Source organism: Lycorma delicatula, chromosome 8 (assembly GCF_047948215.1).
Source record: "Lycorma delicatula isolate Av1 chromosome 8, ASM4794821v1, whole genome shotgun sequence".
Classification (NCBI taxonomy): Eukaryota; Metazoa; Arthropoda; class Insecta; order Hemiptera; family Fulgoridae; genus Lycorma; species Lycorma delicatula.
In genome coordinates, this window is record NC_134462.1 from 141,475,488 (window position 1) to 141,489,146 (window position 13,659).

Below are 13,659 nucleotides of genomic sequence, written 5' to 3' on the forward strand. Positions count from 1 at the left end.
GGCCCGCTGATGCCAGCAAGTACCTGTCCACCATATTAAAGCGCTTGGAGCCTTAACTGGATGGTAGGTTAGCTTCCGACAGCAGCGCAATAGGAGTCTGATCAGGGTCCTATTTGCGCTTCAAAATTTTTCGGTAACGATGTAGCAATACCGGTCGAGATAACTTTTATTTCACCGACTTTTAAAATTGTATCGATTGCCGAAATTAAACTTAAACCCGTGCCTTGTTCGGTAGCATATTTGGGAACACCAACACAATTATTCAATTTCTTAATTTTAACTTCCATTTCAGAGAAATTTTTAAATATCTATATTAAAAAGTTAATAATGCAAAACTAATACTTTATAAACATTATTTTTCATGAATGATATTATCTTTTAATTTTGTTATTTCATTTTCGCAAATCATTTCTGCATAATCGATTTAATCTCTTGCATTGCATTTTCTACATATGTCGTGATGGTAGCTTTCATGAGATCTTCAGTAACGCGGCTGTTTATCTCATCTACATAGTTTTCAACTTTTGTTTTAAACGACGTAATTGTATCTTTCATAAACTTTCTAGTTCCTTCAGCCAACGTCAGTTTTTCAGCCTATATATGCTTTTTAATGTACGCGTCGTAGTCATTCGTACATTAAAAATTCGCTTAATGACCTATAAGCTACTTCATGGTGGTTTTTTCAAGACTAAAGACTTTTTGTGATGAAGACTAAACAATCGTAGAATCTTCCATGCCTGAGTTGTTCTGAACTCGATTCAATTCCTATTGTTTTTATCAAGCAGGAGAACCCCATCGTCCGCATAAGCACAATGTTATGACGATTAGTGGGTAATCTCAATCGCATCATCAGAGAATTAAAATCAACAATCCAGGTTAGGGTACCTTACTGCATTACCCAGTGGACAATCTTTTGACAAAGTACCACCTTCACGAAGAACAAGTCTGTTGTTGAAATAGCTTAAGAGTGCCTCAATTTCATTCTGCATGCAACCTTGCCTCTGCATTTGAAGAGAACCACCATAAACTGTTATAAGCTCTGAGTAAAAAAAGACACTTAACACATATCTGAATTCACTTGAAGAGGTGATATCCATGACTTTGGGAAAAGTATCCTTTGTGCTCTTGCCTAGGTGAAGACCATCCTGATCATCCATCAACAATTGACTAGAAATCAATCTCTCAATGATTCGAAAGTAAAAACTTTCTAAAAAATCTTACTTATTACTGACAAGAGGATCAAAGGCCTTTAAGAAGAACTCACAGTGGGTCTTTGTTACCAACTTTGAAGAGAAGAGAGAAGTTTCAAGTTCCATCGTTTCCAACAGTCAAGAAAATACCCTGCAAACAATATTCTATTAAAGATACTAGTCGGTGTGTGAACATAAATACCTAGCAAACAGGAAAAAAGCTCCATGTTACCGTTGAATACAGTGGCTTTATTTCTTGAAGCCTGAGTTCTAGTCTCAACACTTTCTGAATATCATCCATTGTAAAATCAAATAGTCCTACATAACTCACTCCTACAACTTTCAGTGTGATGAGTCTTTGTTCAAAGAATAATGGTTAACTTCCATATCTGCATTACTTACGGCATACACACAAACACACATGCGCATGCTCGCACAAATATATAATATACACAAAATTTATTTACGTATATATAAATTACTAAAATATTGTAATAATGTAATATTATTAAAATAATGTTACCAAAAGTTACCGGAATAAATTTAGAATTATTAATGGGGGATGATCTCATACTGAAAAGTTAACCTATTGCACAAGCATACTTTATTTACATCACACTTTTATTGAATGAAAAAGTGATAATAAGGAATAACATGTCGATTTATATACCATTTTATCAATATATCATCACTATAAGTGATTAAATAAAATAATTTATTTGTTTTAATAACTATAATATACCTTAATGAAAAACTCAGTAATTAACATGTAACTGATGACCCATGAGCACGAACAATTGATAGAATGAATATTTAATTATTAATTTTAAATGCGCATTTCTGCAATGACAAACTGAGTCAAATTTTTAACTATAATGTTTCATTACAAAAATTTGTTTCAGTTTTTCACTGCAAAAAAAAATAATTTTAAATTATATTCATTGCCAACCATCATAAAAAAAACATAGCATATTTATTTGCAATTTCACCTCAATATCAGATAACCACCAGCTTGTAAATTTGTACTATGTTAGCCTGTTACAGTAAATAGGTTTCATGTCAGACAAATCCAAGGCTTAGGTTCCCTGATGCTAAAAATTTGAAATTTTAACTAATATAATATCTTTAGATTATAGAATAACTAATGGAGTGCAGGAAACAGGAAACACAAAATCATCATCAACATTCACTAAAGGCCCTGTCGATTTAGCCACATCACTCTCACCTCCACTTCTCTCTTCAAGTCATTATATGAACCAAGGCTCATTTCTTCTTTAAAATTATTGATGATGGTTGCTCTCGGTTTACCTGTAGGATTTTTACCCAAAATCCTGCCCTGAAATATATTTGTCAAGAACTGAAATTTCACTCTTCTTCTTCTTCATACAGCATTTAGCAAGGACCTCCTCTCACTCACTTCTGCTAACACTTGATCATTTCTTTTCCTATCCACCCAGCTTGTTCTTGTTATTCTCCTCCAAATCCACATTTCCATTGCATCTAATCTTCTTCTTTCTGCTTCTCCAAGCATCCATGTTTCACATCCATACCATTATAACACCCCAGACATAGGTTTTAGCGAACTGTTTCCTTATTTGCATACTCATATGATTATCAGTCGGTAAATATTTTTTATCCTGAAAAACTCATTTTGCCAGCACTATTCTTCTTTTTACTTCTGTCCCACACTTATTATCATTAGTGACGATGCTTCCCAAATAATAAAAATTGTCAACCTTCTCTACAACAGTACTGTCTTATTTAACATCAACTTTTGTACCATCCTTTGTTTTTTCTACAATCATCGTCATTGTCTTCTCCTTATTAATTTTCAGTTTAAGTTTTGTTAGTACTTTAGATAGTGTTTCTAACATAATCTCCATTCACCTTGCTGATTCTGCCAGTAACACAATGTCATCTGCAAAGCGAATACAATGTATGGATTTTTCATTCATTCTGATTTCGTTTGTTTTTTCTTTCATTTCTACGATAGCTTTTTTAATAAACAAATTAAACAAAAACGATGACAGTGAGCAACCTTGCCTGCCTCCCTTTCTTATTTTGACCTCTTTCTTTAAGCTGTTGATTTCAATCTCAGTTTTCTGCATTTTATACAGATTCAGAATTGATCTTCTATCCCTCCAGTCGAGCTTTAATTCCCTCATTGTTTGAAATAGCAATTCCCAATCCACCTGGTCAAAGGCTGTTCCTATGTCTATAAAAAATCTTCCTATTAACCCCTGTTAATATCTGTACCTATCGCTTTACCATTATTCAGGTTATTCAAGGCATTCACAAATTCTTCCTTAGATACAGGCCAGGCGGTTCCATCATGTCTTTATCCACCCTATTTTCATCTTCCAAATATTCTCTACTGTTAACAATATCCTTTCCTTCATATAACTCTCAATATATTCTTTCCATCTGTCACCTAGATCATCTAAATCAAAGAGAAAATCCCCATTTTTATTCCTTACCGTGTTTGTTTTCGTTCTCAATTTTATCATCATTGACTTAACACTCGAGTAAGCTCTGCCAGTTTTTCCTCTTTCTAGGTCTTTCTGAATCTCCTCATTTCTGTCTTGCATCCACCTTTCTTTTTCCAATCTGCATTTTTGAGTAATCGTGTTCTTTATACTTTTGTACTTCTCCAGGTCCTTTCCTCTTAACTTGTTTTGCTGTTCAATGAGGTCCAATTTTTTTGGTCATCCATGGTTTCCTTGGTTCTCACTTATTTAGCCTTATTATTTCCTTAGCTGTTAATTTTATGGTTTCTTTCATTCCTTCCCATCCTTCTCTGCTGATCAACTCATCTGTCATTATTTTCAGCTCCTTAACTATTTCCTCTTCCTTGAGTTTTCCTACACACCGTTTATGCTGGCTAGCTCTTTTGTATTTCTGAAATCTAATATCACCATTTGCCATCATAAGAACATGATCACTATCCATTCTTTCCTGACCTGGCACCATCACTGTGAATAACTCTGAAATCTTCAGACCAAAAATTTCCGTTTCATGCTCATCTAGTTTTGCAGATGCCTGAGATGTTCATTTCTGATTTCCTTACCACCATCTTAACTTCCCAGCTTTTCAAAGTGTTCTTACATTTCATGTTCCTATTGTAAAAAGTTCCTTCTGACATCTACTCGTTGCAGCTTTATCCAAGACATCTATTACTATAAAAATAATAGATGTAAATTATGCTTTGGGAATATAAAATGCAGATATTGATGAATTGTTTCAATAATTCTGTCCAAATAATTCTACATAAAAATGCAGATAAAATTTTTACCTTTATTATTCCTCTATAAGAAAAAATGATATGATATATGTTAAAATCTATAGCTAAGAAATACCTATATCTATATATCTATAGGCCTATATCTTTAGCCAACAAATATTTATAGTCAAGTAAGCAAACAGGATACAGTGTTTTTTTAATTTTGATTGTTTGAGATTAAAAACAAAACATACATTTTTACGTAAAATTTCTTATTGATAAATCTCTTTTTTTCATAGGAGAAAAACGGCTAGTCTATTTATTTTTTTTTGGTTTACCACAATTCTCTTTGAAGATTTAAATATAAAACACCACAATTTCATCTCTAATCATCAACATCACAATTTGACGAATAAATTTTACCACTGGGATCCATTCTATTTACACAATGCTGATTCATTTCACTTTCAGTTAAACTTTCAATTTTATTTTTACAATGTAAGGCAACAAAACATAAGAATTTAACAGATTATTAAGTCTTGTTGAAAACTTTGTAATACAATTTTTAACACTTTTTACCAAGAAATTAGATGTTTCTAGCATAAAACTCCTTGGACAAGTACTTTTTTTTGTTACTTCCATTTTGAGTTGGTCCTGCTTTAAGATGAACATAGCCCTGAGGAAAAATCAGAAGAAATTATTCATCTCTTCTGCAGCCCGCCATCTTTGTATGGAAAATCTTGACCAACATCGTGGACACCGTGGGCCAAGTCTGTTAGGTCTGCAGCATAGTTCCCTAATATTATCTGGAAAACACATTCCAAATTACCCTACGGCATGCATCTCTATGCTGCAGAAACCGATTACACAAAAAACTGTGTGTTCCTGTTCTCCACAATAGTCACATTCCCCAAAGTGTCTCAATGTTTGTGCACACAGGAATGTTTTTAAATACCCATGATCGGTAAGGAACTGGGTCAACTTGTACCCTAATTCCCCGTGTCTGCGATCCAGCCATCTCTGGAGGTCCGGGATCAGTTTGTAGGTCCATTTGGTCTTTGTCAACTGATCCCATTAGGAAAAGTACTTGGCAAAATAAAACTGATTACAATCAACAAATCTAACTTGGTAATTTCAAATTTCAAAAATTTTAGGCTATGCTCAGATGTAAATCTTAGACTTTCCTTGAAAAAAATCGTTAAAGGATTTTAAATAATTGTGAAAAAAAGTTGTTTTCAAAATTTTGAAATTTTAGCAATCTCATGAAAAGTATTTGCAGATATGAAATATTAATGAATTACATACTATCAGCATTAGTAATCGAAGTTAAAACACTACAATTAAAAACAGTTTTGAAAAAAAAAATAGTAATATCATGAACGCAAATTACAACGAAGTCGAAGGCCAAAAGTTAATAAAATGTTAATCGATGAAAGCATTAATAATAGTTATCTGATATTTAAATAAAGTATAATAACAACATACACAAAAATCAAATATTACCGAGCACGTAATTATATGTATGTAAGTTTCTTTTTAAAAGTCACCCAATTTAATGACTTTTTTTTGTTCTCGATGAGTCGGACAAATACCATTTACGTATCCCTCATAAATGGGGGAGTGTCGGACTCTCACGGGTTCGGCTAGATGTTATTAAGGGCCTATTTGTTCTCGCACCCTTCCAACTAAAACTCCTATCTCACCGTAGCCCCCCACCCGGAGCCGGATCAGCATTTAAGCACTTACTTAGCTTCGGCGGTGCCTGTCTCTAACCACCAAGGAGGAGCCGCACCAGGCCCGGCTATGCCGTTCCCGCCACCCAAACCAGTGGCCGGGTTTCGGTCTTTTCCGCTCAGGGTCGGGAGTCCCACCGCACCAACTCCAATCGCTACTTCCTCTTTTATCTGTATTTGGTGTTAATCTTTGAGTTTTCAGCTTCATCTTCCTTGGTCTTGTATGTCAGTGGGAGGAACACCTCCTCACACGGAGCTCGTTCTCTTAGCATATATTCAACAGTATTATCTGATATCAGCCCATAAACATGCCTATTCTCGTCCCACCTATGATAGTTGTAACAGATATGTTCAGCTGTATCTTCTAATCCGCAGTATTGACAATCAGGTGTCCTCCTTTTTTGAACTTAAACAGGTAAGAGGAAAAGCCCTTTGTCCCGACAACAGTTGTGTAAGCCAATAAATGGGTTCACTCATGTTTCCTCCTAATTCATGGCGAAAGTTGCGGTATTAGGTGTTTAGTCCATCTGGCCTTATTCGTTTCCCATTGCATCTGCCATTCCCTAGCAGTTGTTCCTCGGTCATTGATTTGGGGATTCCCTCTCGTCTCCGCACCAGCTGTCTACCGCTTAAAGTAATTGGGGATATCCCAGCTACAACTTCAACTGCGGCAGTTATTCCTTTCGTTTCTCTTCGTTGCAACGAGATCAATCAATGCAAAACCTAATGATCTGGGAAGTCACGTGCTAGGATGAGGCGTCGTAGGACTCGAAGACGGATAGGTTTACGGCTGAGTGACTAGGAGGTCCTCTGCGCATGAGGGGATCGCCTGGACACGATAAAACCGTGGACACTCTGCCTTCTTGTTTGATGATTGCCTTCCAGTAAGTATGATGCATTGTATCCTATATGATGTATTGTGGATATACTGTATCATTGATTTTTGCCTGCTTTATGGATTCATGTGTATTATGTTAGTACTGCATTGATTTGTATTAAGTATAGCTATTATAATGTGTTGTATTTTATTGTATCATAGCAATTTGGAGTATGACTGTGTATGGGCGATCTCCCCCTTCCTGAAGTAATGCTTCTTTAAACTTTGCCTGGGAGGGTGGAAGTTTAGTCGGTATTGCGCAAGAACACATACGCACTTATTAACACCATGCGGAACCTGTTAACCTGTTAGCGAGCCCGACACTGCCTAGATGCCCGTAAATGGGTTCCTTCATCTCGTAAAAAAAAACCGTGGCTCTCCAAACTCGTATACAACTAATCCACCTGTGCAAGCACGCAAGTCTAGCGACAGGTGACTGTGGCCCTTATTACCAAAAGTAATATTATTGAAATCGACGCAAAAAATCAGTCCATTAACCCAAAAACTCATAGGTTAATAAAAACACTTCCGATAATCCAATCACAATATCCGTCGTATAGTTCAGTAAGGAAAAGCCAATAAACCAATCAAAAACACGGAAAAATGCAGAGCATAATAAAATCACAACCTCACTTGGCACAGTCCTAACTACTTCTCAATTAAATGATCTGTTATACTAATTCTTTCAAAACATTTATTCTTCGCTAATTATTATTTAACATCACCACTTCGATAAAAATCATTTCTTCAATATATTCTGTTATTTTATTCCATGCCTTACATTGATTCGCCAACTTTCTTTTTTCTAAAAGGTTCTGACACAAATTAACCTTTTTTCTTTATCTTATCTATTACTCTTATCACCAGTCCACCTACATACTATGTTGGAAAATGTTTCCACCAACTTTCAAAATGCCTCAATCTCTATCTATCTGAATCTTTCTATTGTTTTGTTGTCACATATTTTTAAGTCTATCATTGACAATAGCATGTTTAATTTCTGTCTGAAAGTACTCCTGGCTTGTACTAGTTAGCTTTAATAATGTAATTTCTAGTTTGCCAAATTGTATTTATAATTTAGAAAAACTCCATAAATTATATATTTCACGAATCTGAGTACGAGTAATTCGATTCAGGAGCAAAAATTCGTCTAGCCCAAGGAAAGGTTTTAAGTATAAATTTTTAATAATTTTAAATTAACAACTCGTATAAAAAATAGAAAAAAACAATTATTCCTTTCACCCACTAACCTTTTAACGTAATCTAACTATTAAAAATTATTTAAAAAATTCTCGTTTAAATGAAAAAGGATCAGATAATTTTTAGGTTTAACTGTCATTATTACAAACTAACCATTGGAAAATGATGTAATTTTTTATTTATATTTCAGACATTACACAAAAGGTAATCCAATTAATGATTATGGATTGATAATGAATTTGTGCTATGTTCATCTTATGCTGGATTTTGCAAATGTACTTTACATTTCATTTTATAGTTTTTCGGTGAATGCCATTTCATTTGATGAATCAGAAATTTTTTGAGAGATATCTTTCAAAAAATGATCTATAAAACAATTCTAGCAATAGGAAAGAACTTCATATTCCTCTAACCTTTATTACCTGTACCCGCATGTCTTTTTTTGTTCTAGCTGGTAGTAGACAGATAATTATTTTTTCATTTAAATTACAAATTCCCCCAAAAAGGAACAAATTAGCAGAAATATTTTAAGAAAAACTACTGGGATACTATACACTTACACTTCAGAGAACTGGTGTAGTAGTAGAACTGGTGTAGTATTTGACAAAAAAATATCTACAAAATACAAAAAAATCAATAAAGAATAGTTGAAGCACAGACAGAAAATTTTATAGATTAAATGTTGAAACTTCATAGAAAAGCAATTACAATGAAGATGAATTAGTGTAATATGTAATTTAGATTAATAATACAAGAGATGGCCGAAATGAATCATCAGTCACAGAAACTGATCGACCACAGTAATGTTCATTCTCAATATTCACAGCTTCTGATGGACAAAATTGATGCCCACCTATTCATGATACTTGATCAAACATTTTGTCACCATAATGACTTGTAGAGGACAATGAATGTCACTAGTGTTCACTTTTTCTTTCATAAAAAATTCAGTTACCGAACCTTGTTTTAGTTGCATTAGATAAAAGGTGTATTTGACTCCATAATGGTGACTGACAGATAAAAAAGGACATGGATCAACGAGTTTTGGAATGTAAGTAGTAGAGAAATGAAACTTCTGTTCTCCCGATATGTTCCAGTGTACATTATACTTAAGTCACCTCATGCATTTTTAATAAACAAAAAATGATGTTAGGGATTAAAAAACAAATATCTACTAGTTTCATAAAAAGCTTAAGTTTATAAAAGCTTTGCAAGAAGTAACTATGAAACGAACAACTCACACTAAGAAGTAATATTTAATTACAACATTGTATCACAGTTTAATTCTTTTTTAAACTTATCACAGCTACACGATTCTTGCTTTGGTAATTTACAAATTGCTCTTCTTCTATTGCATTTGAATGAAATTTTGTTTAGGAATTTTTTCATTCACTATCAAATGCCCTTATCCTTATCTATAAGTGGTTTGTGTTTATCTTATTAGCCTTCAAAGATTAAAATAGCCTCCATTTTTTCTGAAAGTTTTTCATCTAGTTCATATATTTACTGTTCAATTCAGCTGTAACTTATTCTAGTCAGTACACATGATGGATAGAATGGTAGTTAGAAGATATGTTTGATCTCCTTTGGTATGATACATTAAATATTCTATTAAAATTTAGTACGCTTCTCAAATCTACATTCTGGATTTCCATCCTAACTCACTTACTGGGTAACTATCAGTAACAAATTTAACAGCAGTATTCTTTTTTAACAATTGGACTTTAGAAATGTGCAAATTTTATTATTGTTCTTTAAAAATTTGTCATGCATTACTATACAATACTTTTCATATGAAAATATTCACAGCTTCTATTGTTGAATGCTTGTCGTGAAGAAAAACAATGTCTGAATTCAGCATGCTGCGTCGTTTATTTTGTACAGCCATTCTCAATTTTTTCATCTCTCTAAGTTTCAGCATTAATTGTTGTACCTCCTTCCGTAAAATTAACCATGATGATTACACCTTTATGGTCTTAAATGCCTCAGCTTTTTTGAAGAAAATGTTTGACAGACCTTTATGGGTTTTCAAGGAGACTGGTTTATCACTGCTTGATTGAGCTTTTGTTTTTAGATTAATCAATTTAACCCAGGCCTCATTGCTTGTTTTGATAAGGTCAAGCAGTTCTGAAAATGACGAGGAGTTGAAAAACAGTGTTACTACCTGGAATACACAGACAGCAGAGTTTTATGACAAAAGAGTATTCAAAAACTTGTTTACAAATATGACAAGTACCTTAATTTGGACAGCAATTATGTAGACAAGTAGCTACAATAAATTGTTTTATCGATTGGTGCTATTTAATAAAAAAAATTGGAATTTACTTTCCAAACGGCTTTCATATATCAATAAAAGTTTAGTTTACTGTTTTCTGTTCATCGTCAGAATGAAGCATCTAAACTGTACAACCTTTTTTCTTTTCTTTCCTTTTCCTGTTTAGCCTCCGGTAACTACCGTTTAGATAATACTTCAGAGGATGATATGTATGAGTGTGAATGAAGTGTAGTCTTGTACATTCTCAGTTTGACCATACCTGTGATGTGTGGTTAATTGAAACCCAACCACCAAAGAACACCAGTATCCACGATCTAGTATTCAAGTCCGTGTAAAAATAGCTGGCTTTACTAGGACTTGAACGCTGGAACTCTCAACTTCCAAATCAGCTGATTTGGGAAGATGCATTCACCACTAGACCAACCGGTGGGTCAAACTGTACAACCTAGACTGAATTTTACAGTCTAATGATACCAAAATCATGGGTATACAATTAACAGAAAAATCTCTGAGTTAATAAAAAAATCTTAGTCAGGAATAGGATTAGCCAATTATAAGCCTACAATTGGACAATGATTGTGCATTGTAATTGAAGCAGCTAATCAGAATTTCAAAAAACTGTTTAATAAAATGGTAGTCAACAGATAATGATATAAATAGTTAACATATGTTTTATGTTATTTCAAGCTACAAAACCATAAAATAATGGACTCTATAGACTCCATTGCATGATTTAGTAAATGATCTATACCTAACAATTTTTTAATTCATATTCAAGTGATTTATCATAGTTCACTGTATATATATATATATATATATATATATATATATATATATAATTATATATAGTGAATATATCTATCACTACATACAGTGAAATCTGTCGGTGACCTCCTCCGTAAAAGAGCAGTATTTCTCTGAACATAAATAAATTACACTACTGACAATGTTGTTATTATCCTCTATGACAACTACTCCCTAATCTGACCGAGAGTATAAAATATTTACTGAAGGTGACCAATAATTCATCGCTTCTTTTTGACACAAAACTAAACATTGGTCACAAATTTAATAACAGATTAGAAGAAAATTTTAATTCTAATACAAAATTTTTAAATTATTTACAAAAACAAATTTAATTTAAATGAATATAACAAAAAAACATAGATTTTAATCACGTACAAAAATGTACTGCTTATTCATTCATTTTTATGTCAAGTATGCCAAAGATGTTTATCATAGCCTACTTTATACAATACACATTTCTAATAGATATCAGCAGACTTCAGTTCTGATTCTGTCTCTACTACGTTCAGTTGACTTATACATGTAATCATACATCTCTGTTTGCTGGCAATTACTTTTGCATGGTAATGACTTACCAAAGCTAATTTTAAGACTTTTAAAAGTAAGGTTTTTGAGTTATTCATGAAAAATTGTTCAATGGTTGTATGAAACATCAACATTTTTAATCATGAATACTCAAAAAGTATTTCTTTGGCTCCAAAAAAATTTTGCTTAGAATTTATTCCTTCATCAATTTATGCGGTTATTTTGAATGTAATAATTTCCACCCCCAGGGTAAAAACACATATTGGCACTACATAACTTTTGTTCCTTGAGCTATTTCCTAATTACTGACCAAATTTCCCATCAATCATGACAATCCCACACAAAATGTTGAACGTCTGTATTTGTTGATATAAAGTGTTTGATATTTTCTGGGTGTGGAGATCTTAAAAATAATGTTTGGTTGTGAACAATTTATTATTTTATATTTGCATTTGTTTTTTGTTGAAATTTATTATTAAATATCATTCAGCTTATCAAGTATATATTTATTTTTCATAATGATCCAAGGAATTGTTCCAGACTTAAACTATAATATATAGTCTACTACTCACAAATTAACACAAAAAATTTCTACCTATATGGTATTATTCTATTGATCATTAAGCAAACATTTTTTCATTAAAAATAATTTCTGTAAACCTTTTAATGAGAATTATTACAGCAACACCGGCACAAATTTAAGAAATTATGATGGCCACCACATTTAAAAAGACCAAAATTATCTCGAACTGGGATAAAATATATACAAGGGTTGTCTGAAAACTTTTGAGCCTAACAAAAAAAGACATATTTTTTCTGTCAAATATAGTTTTATTTTTCAACAAAGTCTCATTTTTTTAAACAATTTTCTAACCTCTTTAACCCTTCCAAATAGTAACTGGTGTCTTTCTCGTATCCAATAACCTCCTCATCCGATGAAAATCTCTTTCCTCCAAGCCAGACTTCAAGGTTAGGAAACAAGAAAAAGTTGCTTGGGGCCAGATCTGGTGAATAAGATGACTGTCAACCAATGCAAAGTGAATTTTAGCCATGACAATCGTCAAAGTGTGAGAAGGTGCATTGCCCTGATTGAAAAGCACTTTCTTCTTCTTCAAATGTCATTTTTTTGCAATTTCTGCCTTCAGCTTAAGTAATCATGCATAATACTGTCCTGTTATTGTTTTACTTTTCTGAAGATAATCTATAAACAAAACTCTACTACCCCAAAAAACAGCCGCAATCACCTTCCTGACGAATAGAACAGTCTTCACCTTTGTTGAAGCAGGTTCACCCTTTGCAGTCCACTGTTTTAACTGTTGTTTCATGTTGATCCAGGTTTCATCTTCAGTTATGAATCGATGCAAAAATCTTAAAACTGCTCCAGCAGGGCCTCGGAAATTTTCATTCGAATGCGTTTTTGGTCCAAAGTGAGCAAACGTGGCGCCCAACATGTGATAGCTTACGCATATTTAATTCAATTAATATATATGACAAATACATTCTTTTGATATGACCATAGCTTCTGCTAATTCTCTAACCTTAATTTGTTGGTCATCCAGTACTGTTTGGTGAACTTTTTCAATGATATTGGTGGTGGTTGAAGTTTCTGGCCATCCCAAACGCTGATCATCAACCAACCTGGTACGACAGTGTTTAAATTCAACTGCCCATCTTTTTACAGTCGTAAATGATGGGACAGAGTCCCCGTAAACAGTGTCAACTCGGTTTTAATTTGTGTAGACGTATTGCCTTTCAAAAACAAGTATTTAATCACGGCACGATATTTGATTTTTTCCATTTTCACAAAAACGCTCACAATGACATAAACGACT

General features: G+C 33.3%; 1 protein-coding gene across 1 annotated transcript in view; it reads right to left on the reverse strand.

Annotated features, from left to right (window-relative positions):
- The window catches only part of LOC142329320 (pickpocket protein 28-like), a 41,850-nt gene extending 40,047 nt beyond the window's left edge, over window positions 1-1,803 (reverse strand). The window contains exon 1 of the mRNA XM_075373802.1: window positions 1,724-1,803. Coding sequence (XP_075229917.1) covers window positions 1,724-1,762 — 39 coding nt within the window. The 5' untranslated portion in view covers window positions 1,763-1,803. The remainder of the gene's footprint in view (window positions 1-1,723) is intronic.
- Between the last annotated feature and the right edge of the window lie 11,856 nt (window positions 1,804-13,659).